The following is a 25,375-nucleotide window of genomic DNA, read 5'->3' as shown; positions in this document are numbered from 1 at the left end:
TAAAACACACCAGTTCCGCCTGAGTGCTGGGAAGCTAGGGAGTCTGATATACCAGCTTCCACCCAGAAGGGGTGGTGTCCCTGGGACTTCTCGTAAAGCCTGCCCTGGCAGTCAGACTAGCCTATAAGAGGTGGAAATCCTACAGCACATGTGACTTTCATAACACAAGCTCATTAGGTTACCTCTGGGCAAAGTGTTTAAATGAACTTCTCGCCTACAATGGCAAGGATTTCAAATCTGCCCACCTTTTCTATAGAGACGGTGACTGCCAGAATTATAATAGCTAGCAAAAATATTTTTTTAATGTACTCATTCTACACTGTAGTCTTTTTAAAGTCTTATTGCAGTTGTTTTTTTTAACTTTTTAAAAAAGATTTATTTTTGTTTTATATGAGTCCCAGGACCCACACAAAAGCTGGATTATATGATGTGTGGCTCCAAACCCCACAGGCAGGGTTGGGGGAGGATTATCCGGCTATTACAAAAGGCATCTTAAATTTCTAGTTTGTGACACTGTATTTCCAGTCCATGGGAAATTACTAGATAGATTGATCTTATTTCCGGTTACCTTGCTAAATTAACTGACAGGCCAGTTAGAAGAGTCGGTGGGTCAGCTTTTACATAGAGGATTTTGTTATCTCTGTGAATAAGAGACAGGTTCTCTTCTACATCAGCCGCTTTGACACAAGTGAGAAGCAACTGTTGAGACAAAAACCATTCTGAACAGAGTGTCTAACATGTTTTATTATGTGAGTTCTGTTGGCTGAATCCATTGGGTCCCTCTTCTCTGGGAACAACCCTCTCCCCCCACCACGCTCAACTCTCATTGATGTAAACAGTGAGGGCGGTATCTCAGGATGTCGTCACTCGCCCTACAGCCCCACCTCTGACTATACCTGTGTGCCCACAGTGCTGACTCTGGGGTGCTGAGGCTCTTGCAATTGCTGGACACTGCCTGGAAGTCAGCAGTCTCCTCCTTGAACGAGGCCCTGTTGATCTTCCAGAAGCATCCATGCATGGAGACTGGGTGTTCCTGCAGGAGCCTAGACTGCTGCATAGCAAATGCTCCCCCCTCCCACCTCCTGTAGGACAACAATGAGCCAAGTACCCAGGCTCTGGCTTTATACAGTGGAAGGGTTTCCAGGGAGTCGCCCACGTTCCCTCTTCCATCTACCTACTGTCTGGCTTCTAAATTCATGTCACCAGATGACTGGAATGCTCAGGACAATGGATCTCTTGTAGCAAAAGATACCTGCCCCACCCCCCACTGTCCCAGCAGACATTATGACTTTTGGCCACAGGGCCACAACAAAGATGAAGCTTCTAGTCTCTCCCCTCCCCCAGGCATTCTCCAAAACCCCTGCTTCCTTTGTCATCCTCCTTTCCCAAGATTTCTCTTCAGGCTTTGGGCCATCTGGTCACATCGGGCTGTCCTTCTCCCGTGGCTTTAAGGAGTAGGATCTGAATTGTGATCCACAGTCTGGGGGCACTTGCCCTTCGTAAAAGGTGTAATCCGTTCCCTGTAAGAAGGGAGAAAGAAAACATGGACATGATCCCTTGCGAGGCAATGAGTTCCCCATCCCTGGAGGGTACCTATCAGCTGCACTTCATGGGGAACCCTACATGGGTGGAGAGACCAAGATTCATGACATCCAGAACGGACCTCTTTCTAAGAAAAAGGGATCTCTACTTTGTACCCATTTCATCACAGTCAGAATGTCTTATAAGAATTCCAAGGGAAGGGGCTGGAGAGATGGCTCAGAGGTTAAGAGCACTGCTTGCTCTTCCAAAGGTCCTGAGTTTGATTCCCAGCAACCACATGGTGGCTCACAATGAGATCTGGTGCCTTCTTCTGGCATCCAAGCATACATGTAAGCACAATACTGTGTACATAATAAATAATTTAAAAAAAATTCCAAGGGAAAAACACATGAAGGCTAACTGATCTAGCCAGAACCGGTGAGGCCCAGCTTCATCAAGAGACCCTGCCTCAATAAATAAAGCAGAGTGATGGAGGAAAACTCCAGATGCGAACTTGAGGCCTTTACACACACACATAAGCACATGGGCGTGGGATTCACACATACATGTGCATGCACACACACACACACTTGAATATGCTTTATACACATGCAAAACAGACACAGGAAAAAAATGGTGACACATGCTATCTCAGTACTTGGGATGTAAAGGCGGGAAGATGGGGGAAATCAAGGCCAAGCTCACAGTGAACTTGAGGCCAATCTGAGCTACATGAGACCCTATCTAAAAAGAAAAGAAAAGGGGGGGGGGAATCAGCCACTTATGTATAGTGGCTCATCCCTGGAATCTCAGTATCTGGGAAGCTGAAGGAAGGGAATCGCCATCAGTTTGAGGCCAGCCTGGGCTACATAGTGAGTTTCAGGGCAGCTTGGGCTACAAAGTGAGTCCTCTCAAAATCAAACAAATGACCAAAACCACAGCACCTGGAAGATAATACTGCCCTGCCCTGAGAGGGAAACTGAGGGCTAGAGAGAGGAGGGCAAGCTAGCATGAGGTCACCTCAGGCCAGGATCAGGGCCAGGACCAGCACCCCTCAGCTTCCAACCTCAGTCCCATGCTCCTTCCACCGTTTAGACACTGAGCCAGGAGTCGAACACCCTGCCCTGCTCAGGACAAGATCTCCATCCTGCAAGCAACCTGGAAACGGCTTCCTTACAGGATCCTCTATCTACTGTGACCAACAGCAACTAGCAGCCATTCTTACATGCCTCACACTCTCAGTTACTGCTTGTTTTCCCCACTAAACAGGTGGGGTCTCCATGGAGACAGGGCTTCATTGTTACATGCTTTTGTGCCTAACCCTCAATCATGACCTGGAGCTGAGTGGATATGCCACAGATATTAGTAAAAGGATGAAAGAGGGAGGGAGGGCTCACCATGGGTCTCCTGCCACTCGGTGGGTCTGTGTCTTATGTCTCTGCACTCCTCCCCATAGCCTCATTTCTCATCTAGACTTTGAGACACAATCCTTGTCTCTGTCTCTCCCCTCTCCATCTACCCACTCACTTAACATGCCATAGAGGAGCTTCTAAAGCACAAGCGTAACTTCCCATTAAAACCCTTCGGAGCACCTGGGAGGAAATATCTACTTGCATCTGTAAATGCAATGTCTAAGAAAGGACTTGTGCCAATAATATTTAAAGAATTCTCCAAATGCGGGGGCTGGAGAGATGGCTCAGAGCTGAGTGCAGAGAACCCACATCCAGTTGCCAGCACTCACACGGCTCTCAACCACCAGTAACTCCACTCTCTAGTGATCTGACACCTCCAGTCCCTGTGGGCACTGCAGTCCAGTGCATAGCTGCACTCATGGGCACACACACACAGGCACAGGCACACAGGTAAAAGTTAAAAATAAAGACAGAATTCTCCAAGCAACCTGCTCTTTAAAATAAAAGGCTTTGAAAATACGTCAAAGGCGAAGAAGTGAGAGAATATCCAGTATCCTGTCATGGAGAGATGCAAATTTGAACCATGGTGAAACAATTAGAATGACAAAACTCAGAATGGGACATTAATACCGATGTGGTGGGTCTGGGCTGTATGTGTAGCTCGGTGGTAGAGTGCTCGTCTAGCGTGTTTAAGACACAGGGTTCGATCCTCAGCACCACCAAACAAAATTCAGAAACAAAACCAGGGTATGAAGCAAGTAACCCCTCACACACTGCTGGTAAAATACAAACAGTACTGCATCCCCAAATACTTACTGGGTTTCTTAGTATGTGTGCTTACCAAATGACCTAAAAAATCCTGTTCTGGGCTAGTTACAAGAAAAGACATGAAAACCTGACTATACAGAGAGCCACATAAGCTCTTTACGGCTGCTTTCATAAAGGCTGAAATGTGAACAAAAGGTGGCCTCTCCACACAGGACACATTCGCCATCAATCTGCCTCTACAACATGGGCGACCCCGAGTAAAAGGGGAAGATGTGTCCGTACGCGTATGGTTGATTCCCTTTGGGAATGGCAAACACATTGGTCATTGGCATGGGCACAGTGCATTGACAGAGGCAGCATGAAGGAACTCCCTTGCTGTGGTTTCGCAACTATGTGCATCTGTCAAACTCAGAAACCGGGAGCTGAGGAGACCGCTCTGTGAGTAAAGTGCCTGCCATGCGTACATGATGCCTTGGGTTTGATCGACAGCACGCATGTAAGAAGGTAGACCTGTAGCATGCACGTATAATCCCGGCATGTGCTTGTGATCCCAGCACTGCAGAGGTGGAGACAAACAGATCTCTGGGGCTTGCTGGCCAGTCAGCCAAGCCTAGTGGGTGAGCTCCAGACCAGTGACAGATCCTATGCCCCAAATAAGGTGGACAGCATTCCTGAGAAATGATACCTGAAGTTGTCCTCTAGCTTCCACATGCACAAATGCATTTTTTTTTTTTTAAATTAGGATCTAGAGGATGGCTTAGTGGCTGTCTTAGTTAGGGTTTCTATGGCTGTGAAGAGATACCATGACCATGGTTACTCTTATAAAGGAAAACATTTCATTGGGGCTGGCTTACAGTTTCAGAGGTTTAGTCCATTATTGTCATGGTGGGAAGCATGCTGGCACGCAGGCAGACGTGGTGCTAGAGAAGGAGCTGAGAGTTCTACAGTTTTGCCAGGTATTTTCTTACAGCAGTGAGAAAATTAACTATATAAATACATACACATTTAAAAACACTGTGTATGCCAAAACCATCTACCAAGAACTAAGAATAATTATTACTATGAACAATGAGCACTTTTGGTTCCAAGTTGAGATTTTTAGGTAAAGAATATGCACTTTTAAACTAAAATTCTGAAAGAACATCGAATCTTCAGTGTTTTGGCCGAAGTGTATTAGTGCTGCCATTTCCTTTTAAATTTATCAAGAATAAAAGAGATTAAGAGGGACTGAAGAGAAGGCTCAGTGGTTAAAAACATGTACTGTTTTTACAGAGGGTTTGAGGTTAGCCCCCAACAACCACATCCAGTGGCTCATAACCTCTTCTAATTCCAGTCCCAGAAGATCTCAGGCCTTTTTCTGGCCTCTCCAGACACTGCACCCATGTGCACATACCCACATACAAATACACAAACATACATAATTTAAATTCTTTATATTTTAAAGATGTCTAATAGATGGAGTGACAGATAGAAGATATGCCATTAAGCAATAAAACAGTAGTAGTGTGATCATTTTGCATAATAACAATTTTGTATGTAAAGGAGAATATAGGTACATGGATGCTGTGTCATATGTCAAAGGCAACTTTCTGAAGCCACTTGTCTAATTCCACCATGTGAGCACTAAGAATTGAACTCAGGTCATCAGGATTGGCAGCAGGAGCTTTCCCCTGCCCCATGAACCATCTCACTAGCCCATAGTAACAAAATCTAAATGATGTATGGGTGTAGAGGTGTGCAGTATAAAGTAAAATCCTTTCAACTTTTCTGCATGTTCATTTCTTTCATAATAAAACATCGTACACAAAATAAAAATAAAAGAAAGTGTGAATGTCTGCCAAATAAAACCAGAAGCTTCTCAAGTGTTCCTTTCCTGGCGTTATCAAGATGCTGGCCCATTTCATTAATGAGTATGTTGGCCGATGGCTTAACAAATGTTCATAAGTTCCTCCTCTGGGTATCAGCAAGACACTGGAGCAAGGGAACAGAAACACTCTGTTTAGTTTCACTGTGGGCATATGAGGGAGCCACAGTACCACTGGGACACATGCGCCACCCTGGGATGTTCCAGAGGCTAAGAATAAAGACACACTGTCCAGAAAATCAGGGAAACTTTTGTATTTACACTGAGCTGTGGCTGATAAATTGGCATTTCACTGATAAACATTAGAACAGCCATGTACAGTCAATAGTCTCAGGATTAGGCCAGTAAGGGAGATACCAGGTTGGCATTGGTCCACGTGGTCAGAGAGTGAGCCAGCTAGAGTTTCTTTCTTTGTTTTATTTTTGTTTGTTTTTGAGACAATGTCTTATTATGCAGCCTTGTATGGCCTGGAGCTTGATAAGGCTGACCTCAAATTTAGAGATCCACCTTCCCATTGCTGGGATTAAAGGTGTACACCACTATACCCAAACAGAGTTTTAAAATCCTGGTTAAGGGCTGGGTGTGGTGTCACATGGCTTTAATCCCAGCACTTGAGGCAGAGGTGGGCGGTTATCTGTGAGTTTGAGGCCAGCCTGGTCTACTTAGTTAGTTCCAAGCCAGTCAGAGCTACTTAGAAGATTCTATCCCCAAAACAGAAATGTGGGGTAGTCACCAGACAAGACTACTAGGACACAGGTTCAAGTCAGTACTGTATTAGCCAGCCATTGACTACACTGGGTGTTCTGGACCCAAGTGCAGTCCCGAGCCTTTCTCAGAGTAAGCTCTTGGGCACAAAAACCACATCTTGGGCTGACACATCTTAGTAAGAAAGAATAGTAACCCAGAAATGAGCATTACACCAGTAGCACAGACACTGAGATCAACAATTGATAAATGGGACCTCCTGAAATTGAGAAGCTTCTGTAAGGCAAAGGACACAGTCAGCAAGACAAAACAGCAGCCCACAGACTGGGAAAAGATATTCACCAACCCCACATCTGACAGAGGGCTGATCTCCAAAATATACTAAGAACTCAAGAAGCCAGTCTCCAAAACACCAAACAATCCAATTAAAAAGTGGGGTACAGAACTAAATAGACAATTCTCAATAGAGGAATCTAAAATGGCTGAAAGACACATAAGAAAGTGTTCAACATCCTTAGCCATCAGGGAAATGCAAATCAAAACAACTCTGAGATACCATCTTACTCCTGTCAGAATGGCCAAAATCAAAAACACCAATGACAGTTTATGCTGGAGAGGATGTGGAGAAAGGGGAACACTTCTCCACTGCTGGTGGGAGTGCCAACTTGTACAGCCACTTTGGAAATCAGTATGGCGATTCCTCAAGAAAATGGTAATCAGTCTACCACAAGATCCAGCAATTCCACTCCTAGGCATATACCCAAAAGAAGCACATTCATACAACAAAGACATCTGTTCAACGATGTTCATAGCAGCACTATTTGTAATAGCCAGAAACTGGCCCAGATGTCCCTCAACCGAAGAATGGATAGAAAAAATGTGGTACATTTACACAATGGAGTACTACTCAGCAGAAAAAAAACAATGGAATCTTGAAATTTGCAGGAAAATGGATGAAACTCGAAGAAACCATTCTGAGCAAGATAACCCAATCACAAAAAGACAAACATGGTATGTACTCACTCATATGTGCATTTTAGACATAGAGTAAAGGATTTCCAGCCTACAATCCACACTGCCAGAGAAACTAGTAAACAAGGAGGACCCTAAAAGAGACAAACATTGTCCCCTGGAGAAGAGGAAAGGGTCACGATCCCCTGAGCAAATTGAGAGCATGGGAAGAGGGGGAGGGAGCTACAAGAATGAGAAGGGAAGAGGAGGAAGGATGCAAAGGTCATGAGGGAGCAGAAAGGTTGAGTCAGGGGAAGAATAAGAATAGAAGAAAGGATATGTGATAGGTAGGGTTTTAGTTGGTGGGTGATAGGGGAGGACGGGAGGGAGAAGGGAACTGGGATTGTCATGTAAATCAATCTTGTTTCTAATTCAAATAAAAAAATCTGAAAAGGAAAGAAAGAAAGGAAGAAAGAAAGAAAGAAAGAAAGAAAGAAAGAAAGAAAGAAAGAAAGAAAGAATAGTTACCCAGAAGCAGAACTACAGAAACCAAACAGCAAGGTCAGGAGATTTATGGACTTTCCCAGAACTATGGACTTTGATGGATTCAGTCTTTATTCTCATTTTTGCAGGTGGTACTGCCTATATGCTGGGTTCCAAGGCCTAAATGGTACTTATCATGGAGTCAGTTATACTGAGGTCTAGGGGCCTATAACAAATAAAAAAAATGTCCTAGTCAAAAGATCCAGAAAGGTAGCCAGATGGAGGTCTGCTGTCCAGCTAACACACTTACGAAGGACCTACACAGTAGAACCAAAAGCACTACCTCCCATACAGAACTTAAACTAGAGGTTACATGATTGGAAACCCGAGACACAGTGGTTTCACCACAGGAAGAAGCAGGGGAGATCTGGACCTGAGACTGAGAAAGATTCAATGGCCACACATTCTACATCTCTCTCATACATGCTGGATTAGACAGCATGCTGGAAAAGGACGTGTCTCCCCCATGGCTTCATTCTAACTTGGCCCAGAAAGTGAAAAGAGGGCACAAATCAGAGTCAGAGGCACACACTCCCCTCCCTGCATTGTCTCTGCTCTCCTGAGGGGCTTGGCAAATACCTTCATGCACCTCTTCAAACCATGCTTCCTAGAGTTATAAGATGGGAAAATGGCAGACCAACCACTTCTCCAGCGCCTCTGCTATCTGTGGCCTTACACATTTCACAACCACAAGCACATAGACCACAGCCACCACCCTGAAAAAAATAGCAGACATCACATGAAAAAGTGTAGTAAGGGTCCAGTGAGACTCCTCCCCCATCCAGGCCTCTATTCGGTTTTTTTTACTGTTTATTCCTGCTGTTCACTTTTTTGAATTAAAGGAGAGAGAGAGAGAGCGAGAGCGAGAGCGAGAGAGAGAGAGAGAGAGAGAGAGAGAGAGAGAGAGAGAGAACAGCTGCATGTTGTAGAGAGCCAGAAGAGGGTATCAGATCTCCTGGAGCTGAGCTGGGGCTGCAGAAAATTGTGAGCCACTCACATGGATGCTGGGAACTAAACTCCAGTCCTCTGCAAGAGCAGCAAGTGTTCCTAACTACTAAGCCATATCTTCAACATGCTTTTTTTTTTTTAAGGATCTATTCTGTTTTTTAAAATCAAGTGTAAATGTGTGTCTGGAGGGGAGTATGTGCACATGTGAGTGAAGTACCTAAGGAGCCCAGAAGAGGGCAGCAGACCCCCCCACCCCCGGGGTTGGGGTTGCACATAGTCATAAACCACCCGAGATGTGGGTGCTGGGAACCAAACCTGGATCCTCTGCAATTACACCTGCTCTTAACTGTAGAGCCGTCCCTCCAGCCCCTCCCCTTCCTGCTGCTTACTTAAAACACTCACAGCTGAGGGTCTTCCTGGGTCAGGTGCTTCAACTGTATTTCACGGGTTTGTATCTACAGTTTGGAATTATTTTCTTTTTATAAATTCCCCCCTTTTTATAAATATTTTTGAATTATTTTTTAAACAGTCCAAAATTTCAAACTCGATTATTCTCTTAGACTTAAGAGCTATTTAGAGGTATGCTTGCTTGCTTGTTTGTTTTTAAACAGGTCCAACTATGTAGCCCCTGGCTGATCTGAAACCTGCTATGTAGTCCAGACTGGCCTTGAATTTACAGAGATCTCCCAGCCTCTTCTGGAATTAGAGACATGTGTCACCACACCCAGCCAAAAGAGGACTTTCTTGACAAGCAAGGGATAGGAGGGATAGGAGAAGGTGGGGGAAGGATAACAGCATGGGCAATAACACATACGTGTGAAATGAAAATCCCATAACTAAGACCATTGTTTGTACACTAACAGAAAATGTGATTTAAAAAGAAGTGTGTGCCTTTCCGCGCAGCGCTCCGGAGTGCATACTGCTTGTGTAGCATGGCAGGCGGCCGAGGGCCAGGGCTGCGGAACCCGGCCGGTCCTCAGGTTCTTCCAGGTGCAGCAAAACCTGTCTCTTGTGAAAATGCCTGAACACATGTTTTCCAAATTAAGGAATGTGATTTAAACAAGCCACCAGGACTACAGTACAGGGTACAATACTAAGCATGTAGGTAGCTGCAGCTTCAGTAGCTGTGATGTTTACAAACATTTCAATGTTTTGGGTGCAGCACACATTTTGGATGTAAAATTAAGAATTGGTCAAGCAACCATGAACAGAAGCAAATGATGAGAATTAGTATTTTATTTGATACTAATAAATAATAAATTATGTAGAATTAAAAAAAAAAAAGAAGTGTGCTTTCCAACTTCCGTGTCCCTGGTTTGAGGAATTGTCCTTTTGGTGTTGACATCTTGCTTTATCATATTATGCTTAGCAAAATGGACATAATTTTTTCTATGAATGACATTTTAGCTTAGGCCCTTTTTGAGATGTCCTAAACAGTTATTATAAATGTCTCTTAAGTGTCTGAAATAACAGAGTAAAATATGTCTGTGGGGAGCTTCCAAGTAATTATTATACATTCTTATCTGTTACATTTTCAGGCGGATCTGTCGAGAATTCCCACTATAACGGGGGACTTGGTCACTTATTGAGGTTTGTGAAAACTCATGATTATTGGAGCTTCATCGTGGATTTTATGTTTATCATGATTAAATATTCATCTTCTAGTGGAGTGTGGTGGCATGCTCAAGCAATCTCAGACCTTGGGAGGTTAAAGCAGAAGGATTGTGAGTTCTGGGCCAGCCTGGGCTACATAGGTTACATAGCAAGAACTTGTCAAACAAACAAAAAATATTTATCTTTGTTCTGCTTAATATTTTATCTTCAGTTCCTCTTTGCTTGGTATTTGGATTATTATTTTGTCTTTTACTGTCGGTTACATTATTCTAGTATAGCATAGCAAGCTATGCTTTTACGTCCTCGCCCATTCTTGAGCTCCTTGCACTAACTCACTCTTCGTTTGACTGGAGAAGATCCTACAGTAGTATTTTCAGAAGAGACATGTTTGAGATACATCTTCAATCCTCATGCAGCTCTCATTTGTCTTGAATGAATACAAACCGTATTTTGACTACAAAGAAGATGCTACAATTCTTTTTCTTGAGAATTACCTAAAACACACCTGACTGCTTTGATTAGATTTAAGATTAGCTAGCTGCCTTGGGCCAGTGAGATGGCTCAAAGTAAAAACACTATTAAGCCTGAGGATATGAGTTCACCCAGGGACCCACATGGTAAGAAAGACCTGAAAATGTTCTTGACTTCCACGTACGTACGTGCTGTGACACTCGTACACATAGATGAACACACACACACCACACACACACACACACACACACACACACACACACACAAATTGATTAAAAATTTTAAGGAAGGAAAAATTTTAAAAGGTAACAAAAGGTAAATGCAAAAAAAGAAGTCCTTAAAAATATACTGTCTTTTTCCAAGCAGTGGTGGCATGTGCCCTTATCCCAACACTTGGGAGGCAGAGGCAGAGACAGTCTGATCTCTGTAAGTTCAAGGTCAGCCTGGTCTAGAGTGAGTTCCAGTAAAGCCAGGGCTTAAACATAAAAACCCTGTCTCAAAAAACAGTACTGTCTCTTTAGATATGATACTAGCAAGATTGTTATTTTACCTTTGAAATTCAGAAATTGTACCATACTTCACGTGACCTAAATAGGTACATCTTGTCATAGAGTCATATATTTAAATACTTGGTCACCACTTGGTGGAACTGTTTGGGAAGGATTAAGGGGTGTGGTCTAATTGGAGGAGGTATGTCACTGGGGGTGAGCTTTAAGGTTTCAAAATCCCACACCCATCCTCAGTTAGCTCTCTGCCTCACACTTGTAGATAAGATGGGAGCTCTACACTTCTGCTCCAGAGCCAGGCCTACGTGCCTGCTGCCATACTCCCCACCATGATGGTCATGGACTCTAACCCTCTAGAACTGTGGGCCCCAAATTAGATGCTTTCTTTTATAAATTGCCTTGGTCCTAGATCTGCCACTGCCAGCAGAAAAGTAGGACAACACATGAGCCTCTCTTTCTCCGAAAAATGCAATGTAGTCTTAAAGCTAATGCTGACCAGAGCTCAGCGGTTAAGAGAGCTTGCTGCTCTTGCAAAGGACTCGGGAACAGTTCCACGTGCCCACATGGTAGCTCACAACTGTCTGGAACTCTAGTTCCAAGTAATCTGACGCCCCCTTCTGACATCCACAGGCACCAGGCATGCACATGCAACATATACATCCATGCAAAACATTCATATACATAAAATTATCCTTTTTATTTTAAAATTGTAGGTAATATGTACATTTAGCACTACTCCCAGCTGAGATCCACCAAAATATGTTTAAAGGAATCCTTAAAGAATAAGCAAACTATAGAGGAAAGGAAGGTATGAGAGGACCCAGGTTTTCTGGGGTTAACGTGTCTGAGGAAATGGACAGAGAAGGGATAGTCAGCATGGGTGTGAAAACAAAAAGAGAAATCTGGGCCAGGAAGAAATCTAGGCCCTGCCACAGACCCGGGGGAGGCCCAGGAACTGGAGGCACTGGGATCAGACAGCAAGCCCAAGACCAACCCTGAAAATGGAGGTGTAAAGCTGTACCAGACCCGCACTGGTTCCTTACCTTCTCCCCCAGCTGGATGCATCAGGTGAGCTTGTGGAGAGGTTTCAGGCAAGGTTGAGCCCAGGGAATCAGGCAGACACAGGGGGCCCAGGGATGGGAGAAAGAACACAGACTGCAGGGGATGCCAGCCTCCTCCCCCGGGCACAGCACTCACCCAGAATGGAAGAGTCTCCTCTAGGGAAGCCCAGTAGTCCCAGAGAAAGCCCCAGAAGCACAATTAAGGGACTGATGGATCCAGCAGGTGGTCCCTCACCATTAGACTCAGGGGCATTGGCAGTGTTTTCCTCTTGAATGTGAGTGAACAGGGAAGAAAAGGAAGAGCCAAGAAGAGCTGGAGACAGCACACTTAGGAAAACTGTAATGTCTCCTTGGATAAGAGAGCATCCTACAGCAACAGCACAGAACCCACACCATGAAAGAAAAAGGAGCAAGTGGTAAAATGGAAGGGTTCTTGGAGATTAAAAATATGATAGAATCAGGGCTTCGAAACTAAGACACAGAAATTTTACCAGAAAGGACAGAAAAGGCAGACATAAGAAGAAAAAAGAAAAGAAACTAGGAGGTGGGGAGATAGCTGGGTGTGTAAAGTCCATCCAAACTCCAGTCCTTACAAGCGCAAGGGCTGGAGTTCGGGTCCTGGTTTCATGTAGAAGCCAGGTAGTCATGACAGTGCCCTGTAACCACAGCGCTTGAGAGGCAGAAGCGGACGGTGGGAGAGGGAGCCCTTGAGCCAACCTGGCTAGCTAGACAAGCTGATCAAGGAGTTCTGGGTTCCCCTGAGAGATCCTGCCTTAGTAAATCAAATGAAGACACTGATGTCAACTTCAGTCTTGACACACATGTGTACATGTATGTACACCTGCAATATATGTGTACCCACACACATTTTCACATGCATACTTACACACACATACACTCCACACATGTATACATGTTTTAAAAACAACCAGGAAACTAGAATGCCAAATAAAGACATCTGACATAGATCTAAAAGAGAGAAGAAAAGGGGGCATTAGAAATCATCACAGATGGGGCCGGAGAGATGGCTCAGAGGTTAAGAGCACTGACTGCTCTTCCAGAGGTCCTGAGTTCAATTCCCAGCAACCACATGCTGTCTCACAACCATCTGTAATGAGATCTGGTGCCCTCTTCTGGTGTGCAAGCATGCATGCAGATAATTGTATACATAATAAATAAATAAAATCTTGAAAGAAAGAAAGAAAGAAAGAAAGAAAGAAAGAAAGAAAGAAAGAAAGAAAGAAAATAGGCTATAGTACATCACATCACCATGAAGAACACCGGGGACAAAGAAGACCCTGCAAGTTTCCAGAAAGAAACACACAGGTCACATGCACAAGCCAGAATGACATCAGGTTTTAGAACCAAGCTGGGAGTTAGAAAGTGTTCAAAAGCCTTCCAAATCCTGAAAGAAATGAATCCCAATTTGGTTATTTCCAGGCAGCCATGAAGGCCGGGAAGGTAAACAGCATTCTCGTACGTGAAATCTATTAAAACTCCTACTTCCTACTGCTCTGTCTCAGGAACCCCCAAACAAATAATTAAATTAAGGAAGAGGAGGCTACAAGACTCTTTTTGTTTTTTGTTTTTGTTTTTGTTTTTGTTTTTTTGGTTTTTTTTTTTTTTTGGTTTTTCAAGACAGGGTTTCCCTGTGTAGCTTTCGAGGCTATCCTGGCACTCCCTCTGTAGACCAGGCTGGCCTCAGACTCACAGAGATCTGCCTGCCTCTGCCTCCCGAGTGCTGGGATTAAAGGCGTGCACCACCAATGCCTGGCTACAACACTATTTTTATACCAATAAAACCATCTTAAAATTACATTTAAAGCTGAGTGGTGGTGCACACCTTTAATTCCAGCACCTGAGAGGCAGAGGCAGGCGGATCTTTTGTGAGTTCGAGGCCAGCCTGGTCTACAGAGTGAGTTCCAGGACAGCCAGGGCTACACAAAGAAACCCTGTCTCGAAAAACAAAACAAAACAAAATTACATTTAAAAACTAGAGACGGCTCAGCAATTAAAGGGCTTGCTTGCCAGAAAAGCATGAGGACCAGAGTCAAGATCCCCAGAATCCCACATTGGGTGGGCATAGAAGCCTGCCTCTAATGCTCATCTAGCCAGATGGAGAGCATGGATCCCCAGAGCATGCACTCCAGAAAGAACGCACATAACAGTGAGCTCTGGGTTTGACTGAGAAACCCTGTCTCAATGAAAAACGTGGAAGAGTACTCAAGAATGAATTTCAGTATCAACCTCATGCTTCCACATGCATGGTCACCCACAGACATGCAAAACATGCATACATGCACACCCACACACATGCAAAACATGCATACATACACACCCACACACATATAAAAAAATGGGAAAAGAAGAAAAAAATAGTTCTGAGCAAATTGTCTGGTCCCTGGCACTGGGTTGTCAGAATGCCTGTTCCATAATTTCCCAGAAAGAAAACACTCAATTCTAAAGTGCATGTTCCATCAAATTCAAGCAAATCCAGAATCGAGATTCTACTTTAGCCTCTTAGATCAATAAAACACACAGTCGCTGATATCTGTGACCTCCTCATAGTTTGCCACGGGGCTTCACGGCCCCTCATGCTTAGTCTTCACAGTGTCCTGGAATGACTGTTACCAACTCTTGACGGACACAAAGAACTTGGGGTTCTATGAGATGCAAGCACCTAGGGCTAACCCTAGGCGGAGGAAAACTGAACAAGTAGCCTTTCCTCACCCTCGACTGATCACCCCATTTGCATCTTCTCAGCTATCTGCTCACATCACAGCTGAAGGACACGAAGCTCAACCCACCTCACACAGCCAGTGCATGCTGGCCAAGATCTAAATGGAATATCTTCAGGCTCTCTGCTGGTGGCTGCCATGGGAACCAAGCATGCTCCTCTTCCAGGCCACCAAGGGTCATACTATCTCCCCTCAACCCCTTCCAAGAGCTCCAGCTATACTTACTGTAAGAGTTTGTCTCGGGCAGGGTCTAGCAGGTAGCGCTTGGGTCCACTCAGGAACAGATTGCGGTATCGTTGCCTTCTGTCTATGGTCTCCATCAGAGTGGTGTTGAGGTAGCGGCCTACCCCAACTGGATTCTGTGCCAGGAAAAATACAACAGGATGTTTGTGAGTATGGCTTAAGGCTTGCCCTCAGGCTTTTTCTCCTCCCTTCAGACCCTGGACACCCCCCAACTATTGTGAATAAAATTGTATCCCCCCCAAAAAAATGTGCTGAAGCCCTAATCTTAGTGCCTCACACTGTGACCTTATTGGAGAATTGGGTTGTTGTAGACATGATGGGTTGAGTCGAGGCCATGCTGGAGCAGGAAGGACCCTGGTCTAACATGACAGGTGTCCTTGTAAGAAAAGGCACTCAGTTCGGGAGATGATCATACACAGAGGCAGGCAGAGATACGAGTGGTCCAGTCATAGGCTGGGAGAGCCAAGGGTCTCTAGCCACCAAGAGCTGCAAAGAGGCAAGGAAGATCCTCCACCATCTTTCATAGGGACATGGGCTCTAGCCTTTCCAGCATCCAGAGCTGTGAGAGTACAGCTCCATTCACTCAGCCACCTGGTTTGTTCTCCTTCGAATGGCACCTAGGCCATCTTGCCCATGCGTCTGCCACAAGAGAGGCCCAGAAACAAGACATGACTTTTCAAGATGACATAGTAAAGTCATGACAGAGAAGCACAGGACGTAATAAGATCAGAGTCTAGGCCATTCTCAAGCAGGTGTCCAGAGGGGGGCTTCCTATCCTGCCTCAGGAACTGGCCCTTACATGAAGCCATCCACTTTGCATGGCTGGCTGTGAGAATTTTAATTGTCAACTTGACACAACATAGAGTCACCCAGGAAGAATCTCAACAACAGATTGCCTGGATCAGGTTGGCCCTGGGCAATGCCCAGGGGATGGTCTTGATTTCATTAATTGACATGAGAAGATCCAACCTGCCAGGACCATTCTGGGTTTGGGTCCTGGACTGTACAAGAGCGGAGAGACTGAGCTGAGCAGTACACATGTGCACGCTCCTCCCCAAGGTATGCTGAGTTAGAAGCCCTGGCACGAGGCCCATTGACCTGGCCCTTAACAAGCTCTCCGTGCCTGCTCAAGTTGTAGACCCTAGAAAACAAGTGCCTAGAAAAAATAAGACAGTGAGTGGGTGAGAGAGGGATAGTATGGGGCCCAAGGAATATCTGTGTCAGGGGCACCAAGGGTTGGGGCTGTCTGGAGAGGCGGGGAGAAGTTCCCTGTCTACCCCATGCCCCCCAAGTCAGACCACTCACCCAATTTCCCAAAATCATCTGGTAGACTTTATTGCCTGTCCGCTTGGAGGCTAAGAGGAATGGTGGCTGGTTGATGTGTTTCTGTTCTGTCTCATGAGGAAGCCAAGAACCAGGACCAGCTATTTTCTAGGAGTAAAGAGGGATGACTGAAGAAGCCCTGGGACAACAGACTGACCTCATCTGCCCAGCACCACCCACTCTACCCACCCCCAACCACGCGCCTCTTTACAGGGTCCCAGGGGTCCTTGGGATGAGCAGAGATGTGCTCCCAACAGCAGCCTGGGACTGAGGCACACTGGCCCTGAAGCCAGATAGCTGAGTCCTATTACGGGGGTCTCTCAGCCCTTACTGGGGAACCCAGTGAACCCTTTTCAAGCTCTGCCCCCCAGTTTCCTTTTATGATATGCAAGTGGTATCCCTCCAGCCTCCCTTGGGAGAGGGATGGGCAGTGGTTTATCAGGTGGTCAGAGTGCCCACGCCCTTTTTCTCCCCTGCTTCATTTCTTCCCATGTATTTCTTCTCTTGGGGCAGACCCTGCCAGGACCCACTCAGAAAACTGTCCACTGTCCCCCCTTGAGGAGGCAGAGCCTAGCCCCTCCCTGGGCAGAGCAGGTGGGCAAATCTGAGGATGGGAGGATGGACCCTATCACGCTCCACCCTGCCCAGTTCTTCTCTGCCCATTCTCCAGATCTTTAAAGCCAGAAGTTTGGGGGGGGGGGCGGTGCGGGGAGGTAGGAATACATCACTGGCTGGGATTTCCTGGTGGCCTGGCTCAGCCACAGGGTTTACACGGGTAATCCTAATCACAGCTGCAAGTGCTGGCTACATTCACAGGCCAGGTATACCAATGACTCAAAGCGACTGGCCAGCGCAAGGCCAGACGGGCAACCAAAGACACAGCTTCCCACCCTACGTGACCGCTGCTCCCCACCTCCTGCAATCTCCCTAGCCTACTGGAGAGCCGCCTTCCAAGAGCCAAAACAGATCGTGGGGTACACTGACCAGATTTCTGGGGCACTGACTAAGAGTAGTCCAATAAATTCTCTCTGTGGGTTGTTTCCGTTCCCGGGGAATTGTCGAAAATATCCCACGTTTCTTGTTGTCATGTGAGTTAAGTTCTTCCACAAAGCTCTTGAAAGTCATCAGTTCCCTGGGCTTCTTTTTCTGAGGAAAGGGAAGAGAGAAAGAATCATTGCCCCAGGAAGGACACAGGCTTATGAGACCTCACAGAAAAGCAAGTACCACTCAGCTCTCCGTCGATGCCGGACCGGACTACGCAGGAACCAGGCCAGCCAGCCCGAATCAGGACCCATGTGCACACACTGCTACCCAGCTGGCCTTTACCCACACCTTCTTTTCTTCTTTACTGAGCATTCACTGTGCCAGTCAGGAATAATATTTCAAATATTTAAAGTCTAGTATGAACACAGATTTTTCTTTTGCAGCTAGTGAAACTACTGTGTCCAATCACAAGAGTCAAAACCCACAGAATGGGCCATAGCTCAGTGGGGAAAGGCATTTGCTTCAATGGACTTGCTCTTGCCAAGGTGTGTACACACACACACACACACACACACACACACACACACACACACACACACACGTTTTGGGGGGTTATTTTGTTTTGCTTTTGAGACAGGATCTCACTATGTACCCTTGTTTTTTGAGATAAGATCTCACTATGTACCCTTGGCTGGCCTGGAACTTGCTGTATAGACCAAGCTAGCCTCCAACTCACAGATATCCAACTGCCTCTGCCTCCGGGTATATGAGATCATGCCCAACTTTAAAAAGAAAGAAAGGAAGGAAGTAAAGAGGAAGGAAGGAGGAAAGGGAGGAGGAAGGGAAGGAGGGAGGGAGGGAGGGAGGAGGAGGGAGGGAGGGAGGGAGGGAGGGAGGGAGGGAGGCCAGTATACGGAATAACTACCATGAAGAGAATCACTCTGTAAAATACTGGCTGTGACAATGATGGCTTGTACCTGAGGTTCCTTAACTAACAAATGCACTACTCCGGTGTGGGATTTTGACAGTGGGGGTGGAGTGGGGGGTGGGGGTGGGGAGATGGGTAAAGGGCCCCCGAAGTGCAGCCTGAGCTCCTGAGTTTGATCTCATTGCACCTGATGAAATGAGAGCCCTGATTCCTGCAAAGTTGTCCTCTGTCCTCCACAAGCATGACATGAAACAACCCGCACACCCAAATAAATAAATGAATGTACATTTTTAAAGATTTATAGGTGTGTGTGTGTGTGTGTGTGTGTGTGTGTGTGTGTGGTGCAGGAAGGCTGTGAACCTAAAATTGCCCTAAAAAATAAAATCTGCAACAAAGACGTTCAAGCAAAGAAGTTTATCCCCGGCTGTAGTAGTAAGGGGGTGGGGGGGTGATGGTGGAGGAGTGGAGGAGGCGGTTCCCAAGGCCTGTGGCCTTAGTGGCAGGTAGATCTGGGAGGCCCTCGGATCAGCCATGTTGTGGGACACAGGAAGGTGACTATCAAGTGGTTCACAGGTATTCCCACTTCAACCACCTCCTCCCTAGGGCTGCTAACACCATCCCCACCACAATGGTCTCCCATTAACACTGCAGTTTTTATTCTACTCCTGGCTGGTTGTGTTTTGCTTTCCTCTGGACTGGAAGTTTACAAGGGCTGTTTCCCTGTACCTCAACTATGAACTGGACTAATCCTGATCAAACAGTGACTCCATGGTGGGGACAGGACAAACAGGTCTAGACACATACTTGGTCCCCATAGCCGTAAACATGAAGACAGCAAAACACAGAAAGCTATGAAATCCTGTAGCAGAGCTTTGATGGGGATGGGAAAGGGATCTGATTTCTACCCCTTTAGAAATTTAGAAGCTAAATTTCTACCTCAGTCACCTCTCCTCTTCCACTTTGGGACTCTATTACCCAGAGCACTGTCACCAACTGAGCTAGGTTAGCTGGGTTCACGGAGCCTGGGAAATGTTCACAGACAGCCATGGCTCCTGTGCCCTTGGGATTCTGCAGGTCTGGCAGCTGACTCACCAGCCCTGTGTGCTGGACTGTCTGCGAATCAGTGCAGTTCATGCTGGTGCTGAGGAATGAACTAGTCATAGGATCAGATTTGTAAAGCCTGGCTCTGGCCCCTCCCCTAACATGGGAACCCATATCCCACCCTGGCAGAGGCACAGAGTAAGCAAGGGAAGACACACACACACACACACACACACACACACACACACACACACACACACACACCAGGCCACAGCAGCACTTGCCACACAGGACTGTGTTCCTGTGGTCAATCCGTGAAGCCGTTGAGGGGAGGGGTGGACCTCACAGCCATCCACCCAGGCACATACCTGCAAGGAAAAATGTCCATAGGGCACAGGCTTGCTTCGTTCACCAGAGAAAATGTCATAGGGGCCACGAGTACCAGTGGATCGTGTCACATAGTTCTCGATGCCACTTTTGATGTTGTAAGTACCAGGTGCCAGGCCACTGCCCTAGAGACAAAAGTGGTGAGGGTGCTTCTAGAGAAGTGGCCAAGGCTGCCCCCCAGAAGCACACAGGATGAACCTGGCGGAGAGTACCTCGGAAGCCAAGTGGTGCGGCTTGCTGGACATCTTACACATGAGGCCCTCAGAATGGGAACGGTTCCAGGCATTCTCCTCCAACCGTGTGTATGGGTTACCTTTCTCCCCATAATTTCCAGGGCCTGGATAATAGTTCTGCAGGGAGGAGACAGACACACAAAGGCTGTCAGTCCCACTCTTTGTGCTGGTTCATCCGAGGAAGGGATGCCTGGAGTTTCGGATCTTAAGGAAAGCAAAGTTTTCAGATCACACAGCATCACCTGCTAGCCTCCTCCATTGCTCACACCTTCAACTCATGTCCAGCTACACTGATGCCTCAGTACCCGACGTTCAGCCAGATCTCCCTGCTCCTGTTTGCTTGGCAGGCTTTTACACCTCAGAATCCCTTTCCTACTGTCTTGTTGGGCAATCCTGGCAACCCTGCAAAGATGCCCAGATGCCATCTCTCCTGGGACCCACACTTTCCTCCACGGCACACAGGCAGCTTGCTCTTCTGCAAGTTCAATGTCTACCACACCTACAGCTCTGTGACCGGCTGTCACAGAGCTGGGATGTGCTCTGTGACAGCCTCGATGTGCTGTCAACAGGCTGGGATGGATGAGCACCTGGAATCCTAGGTTGGAACCCTTGGCTCTGCTCCTTCCTAGCTGGGGGAGCTTGGGCCTTGAGCTTCATGGTCCATGGGACTAACACAGATGGTAATACTTTCCTGCAGGGGAATGAATGATGATGGGGTTGAATAGACGTTTGCAAAGCCCTATGCCCAGGGCCTGGCACAAAGCAGACCCCATCACAAAAGCCAGGGTGAGGTGACTGGAAGATTTAGGGGCAGAGGAACTGTGGCTAGGATAGTATCAGAGGCCCGGATTAGCTTCTAGGGTCAGAAGTTGGTCTTCAAAGTACAATGAGCAGAATTAATCTGTGGTGCAGGGGGGTGGGGCTTGCTTTGGGTGGAATAAACCTTTTAGCCACATGGGGGCAGTGCTGCTACACAGATGGTGCAGCCCACCTCACCTCTGGGCCCAGCAACCAGAACCTAGAGGTAGGACCTGTGCATGAAAAATCAGGCCACTGTGAGGATCTGGTCTGTCTGTCTCCAGAAGGATGAGATGGCTCAAAGCATGTGGTGTGTTCTGGAGAATAACCCATTGTTAGGAAGCAGGGCCTCTAACTGTGCTAACTTGATCCAAAGCCCTAACAGCAACCAGATGAAACCAAGTCAGTATCCACTATAATCAACATGCAGGAAACATGTCTCTAAAATCCAGATTGAACAGATGCTCTGGGGCCTCTAAGGTGCTCCTTCAGCTGTCATTCAAATCCTTGGCCTCCCCAGACCTCAGTGTCCTCTCACAGCACCTAGAAGGACACTTGAAGGCCTTCCTTTGGCGACAAGACCCTCCTCACAGCCTTTACTCTGAACCCTCTTATTTTCCACTCACCCACTCTCTCTAGCCTGTCTATTGTTCTAACTAGCCAAGTGTCGTCCCACCCCAGGTCCTTAGCCTATTCTGTTCCCATTTCTGGGAACGTTCTAGAGCAAGAATCGGGTGTCATGAGAACCCTTTGCTCAGGACGTGCAGGTTTTGTCCCAGAGGGCCCTTCCCAGACTGCTCTCTGTAAACCACCACACAGCACTGTCCTTCCTTGTGTCATTTCCCCCTCAGAACTCTGACCAGATATGTTATCTCCTTTGCAATGTGGTTTGTGTCACTAGGTGCCTACTCATGTCACTGCCAGATCCCTCAAGGCCCAGTTCAGTACATGGCATTCTGTTGTTGCTTAATCATTATTTCCTGGTTGGCTGGCTAAATGGATAAATTGTTGAGCTTCTAATATATTCTGGGTTTCTTATGAGACCTGGAGATGAACCACATTCATCCCTTCTGGATGTGTTTCTCAAGGCTGAAACACAAGAGAGCAGAAGGGCCAGTGACCAAGCCTAGGGAGGAAACATGTTCAAAGAACAGCGCTCCCTAAACTACCCAAGCTGCAACACTCTTCCCACAAAGGACAGAGCAGGGAAGAAACAGGAGCACCTACCCCGATAAGTCCTCGGAAGCGGACCTCCCCAGAGCTGAGCAGCCCCCGCTTGCTCTGTGGTTTCTGCTGCAGCTGGGTTAGGAAGTCTTTGAATTCGTAGGAGCCAGGCCCCAGCTTGTGTGCCTGCTCCAAAAGAAGAGGCCATAGGATAAAAAAGGAACCAGGGAAGGTCCAGCCCAAGGGATGATGGTAATCTCCAAGAGGAAGTGACAGGGGTGATCAGAGGTCCCCCCCTCCAAGACTCTGAAGGAATAGCCATATGGACAGGAAACCTGGTTCCTGGAGGTGGGAAGGGTGCTGCTCCAAGCCTCACCTGCTGCTGTCTTTCCTTCATCATAGACTGGTACTGGAAGTGGGGCAGCTGGGTCAGCCGAGAGGCTTCTTGGGTCTGAGCCCAGCCTGTGCCCAGCTTCTGTTCCAGAAACTTCCTGCTGAAGCAGGTATCCTTGGAGTTATAGGTCCCAGGTCCTATATGGGACTAAAATAGAGCAGGCTCAGAGCTGAGTCAGTCATAACCATCTAGTTCCTCCCACCCCCCAGAAAATCCTCCCCCAAGTCACCCTTGACCTGGACATGGAACCAGACAGTCCCCCACCCTGCTAACCAGGGACTCTGCACTCAGGAGTCAGTCTGGATTGCCCCTGTCACTGTTCCTCTTCAGGGAAATATAGCATAGAGCCAGGCTGGTGCTGAAGCTGTAGAAGGAAGCCTGTGGCCCTAAACTCCTAGCTTTTCACCACAGCCCTGAGTTTGTCAAACACATCTGAGCCAAGCTTGGGTTGGAGCATGCTGGGGTGAGTTGGGGGAGGCACACATACCACACAAAGAAAGGCAGTCTCACCTGTTCCACAGAGTGATGCCTGGAGTAGGGGGCCTCTGTGAAGGTGCTTAGTTTCTTCTGGTTGGGATAAACAGCGGAGACATCAAACCTGGGGAGTCATGTAGCCAAGTGAGAGCCCAATGGCTGACATCCAGTCATGGCTGGGGCAGCCCCCAGGGGACAAGGGAGTTGGTTTCCTAGGAGAGATGACTTTGGAGCTAGCCCACGGAAGTCACCTTGGATCTGCTTCATTGTTTTGAGAGGACAGAGGTGGTCTGCCACTAGGCATCGCTCCCTACCCTCTGTTTCTCCTCAGAGTTCCCTTTTTCTTCATAGTCCTTGTTAACCTCCCCACCTTAGACAGTTACACTGCATAGTGTATACTTCACATCATCTTTAATACACTTTCATAACTATAGGATTATTATCCATACCACCTCAGATCCTAGGACCACGTGTGGCAATAGGCCATTTATATGCAACTATATTAAATATAATATTAAAGATATGACAGCTGGGCATAGTGGTACACACCTTTAATCCCAGCACTTGGGAGGCAGAGACAAGTGGATCTCTGAATTTGAGGCCAGCCTGGTCTACATAATGAGTTCCAAGACAGCCAGTGTTATGTAGAGAGACGAAGAAGAAAGAAGAAGAAGAAGAAGAAGAAGAAGAAGAAGAAGAAGAAGAAGAAGAAGAAGAAGAAGAAGAAGGAAGAAGAGGAGGAGGAGGAGGAGGAGGGAGGAGGAGGAGGAGGAGGAGGAGGAGGAGGAGGAGGAGGAGGAGGAAGAAGGAAGAAGAAAGAAGAAGAAGAGGAAGAACAAGAAGAAGAACAAGAACAAGAAGAACAAGAAGAAGAAATGTGACTTCTAGGATGCAAACCCACTCAGAACTTTTTAGCTTAGTGTTTCATAGACGGGCCGTGTGGCCTCTCTGAACACGTTACATAGAAGGTGTTCCAGAAACAGTTTGCAAGAACTTAATACAGTAGTGTAACAAAACAAAAGAACTTAGAGGCCAGACGTGTTGTGCACGCCTTTACTCCCAGCACTTGGAGGGCAACGGCAGGCAGATGTCTGTGAGCTCAATGCCAGTCAGGGCTAAGAAGCAGGGGAGAAGAGGAGGAGGAAGAAGGAGGAGGAGGAGGAAGGAGGAGGAGAAAGAGCAGGAGGAGGAGGAGACTCAGTGTGGTAGACCCTGGGCTGGGAAGTGAGAGGCGGGGGAGGGGCGACCCAGTCCTCTTCCCTTCCTCCCCGGGGCTCCAGGCCTCAGGATTAGCCTCCCTCTCCCGAGGCAGAGGAGCTGGTGGGGCCCACAGGAACTCCCTTGGACTCTGGATGTCAGCCCAGGAAGCAGTTGGGCCCCACCTGTGACTCTGTACCCCGAAGGGCGCCCCTTTGAACCACTTGGGGCCGGTGGACATGGTGTTGTGCTGGGGGGCCGTGGCGTCCTACTGAGTCTGACCTCCAGCCTACCCCCACCCCCACTCCCCGCGCACACAACGCAGCCCTGACATCGCGCGCTGCCAAGGCAACCCGCATCCCGGGCGTTGTGATTCAGCAAGCACAGACCTGCTTCGTGCCACGTGGGACATTACCAGCCTGCTGGCTGCCCCCTGACGTTTTCATTTATTTTTGTATTCCCAATGCGGCCTTGCCAGAGACCCTTCTCGAGATCTTGCAGATCTTAGGATCCCTCCTGGGGTTTAATGCGAGTGTTCCTGTCACTTGGTGAGAATCCCTTTATTTCCGCTCAGACCTGGGAAAGCCCAGGCTCAGGAATTGGCCTTCATGCTCACCTTGTGTTGAGGAAAACCAACAGAACAGACTTGGGAATTCTGTCCTTCTCTACTGGGAAGGCACGGAGGATGGCGCTTAGAACGCAAATAAGGGGAAGAGATAGGTGAAGAGTCTAGGAACATCAGTGGGGACTGGTCCATCCTCAGTCACCCACTCGAAGCAGACACTGAAGAATGTCTGCAATCCAAACGTGGTCCCTGTCCTCCGAGTATAGTGGAGACAATGACAATCTCCGAAGCTTGGCCAGGCTGGCAGGACTTCAGGGTGGGACTGGGCCTATGGGCAGGTACTTCAGGGAAAACTTTCTAGAGTAGAATCCCAAACAAGGAAGCACTCACTAAGTGAAGAAAGAAGGGAGGGTGTGTCCCCAACCTGGCACGATCAGCTCTGATTTCCCCTATAGATAGCATCCTTTGTCTGTGCTATGAAAATGCCTGATGTCTCCATCATTATCTCAGATTCTGCCAAGGGCCATCAGCAAACATCTGTC

General features: G+C 47.2%; 1 protein-coding gene across 1 annotated transcript; it reads right to left on the bottom strand.

Annotated features, from left to right (window-relative positions):
* Nucleotides 1–1,347: 1,347 nt before the first annotated feature.
* Lexm (lymphocyte expansion molecule) lies at nucleotides 1,348–24,509 on the bottom strand. Its single transcript, XM_035438944.1, has 10 exons — nucleotides 24,454–24,509; nucleotides 23,108–23,195; nucleotides 22,580–22,744; nucleotides 22,267–22,389; nucleotides 20,221–20,358; nucleotides 19,990–20,133; nucleotides 17,653–17,814; nucleotides 16,651–16,776; nucleotides 15,328–15,461; nucleotides 1,348–1,520 (listed from the first exon to the last, which is right to left on the bottom strand). The coding sequence occupies exons 1-10, from the start codon at nucleotides 24,507–24,509 to the stop codon at nucleotides 1,448–1,450; spliced, it is 1,209 nt and encodes a 402-aa protein (XP_035294835.1). The 3' UTR covers nucleotides 1,348–1,447.
* Nucleotides 24,510–25,375: the final 866 nt, after the last annotated feature.

This window comes from Cricetulus griseus, chromosome 2, assembly GCF_003668045.3.
Source record: "Cricetulus griseus strain 17A/GY chromosome 2, alternate assembly CriGri-PICRH-1.0, whole genome shotgun sequence".
NCBI classification, from domain to species: domain Eukaryota; kingdom Metazoa; phylum Chordata; class Mammalia; order Rodentia; family Cricetidae; genus Cricetulus; species Cricetulus griseus.
The sequence above is the reverse complement of the archived record's forward strand: the minus strand, read 5'-3'. Positions and strand labels throughout refer to the sequence as shown.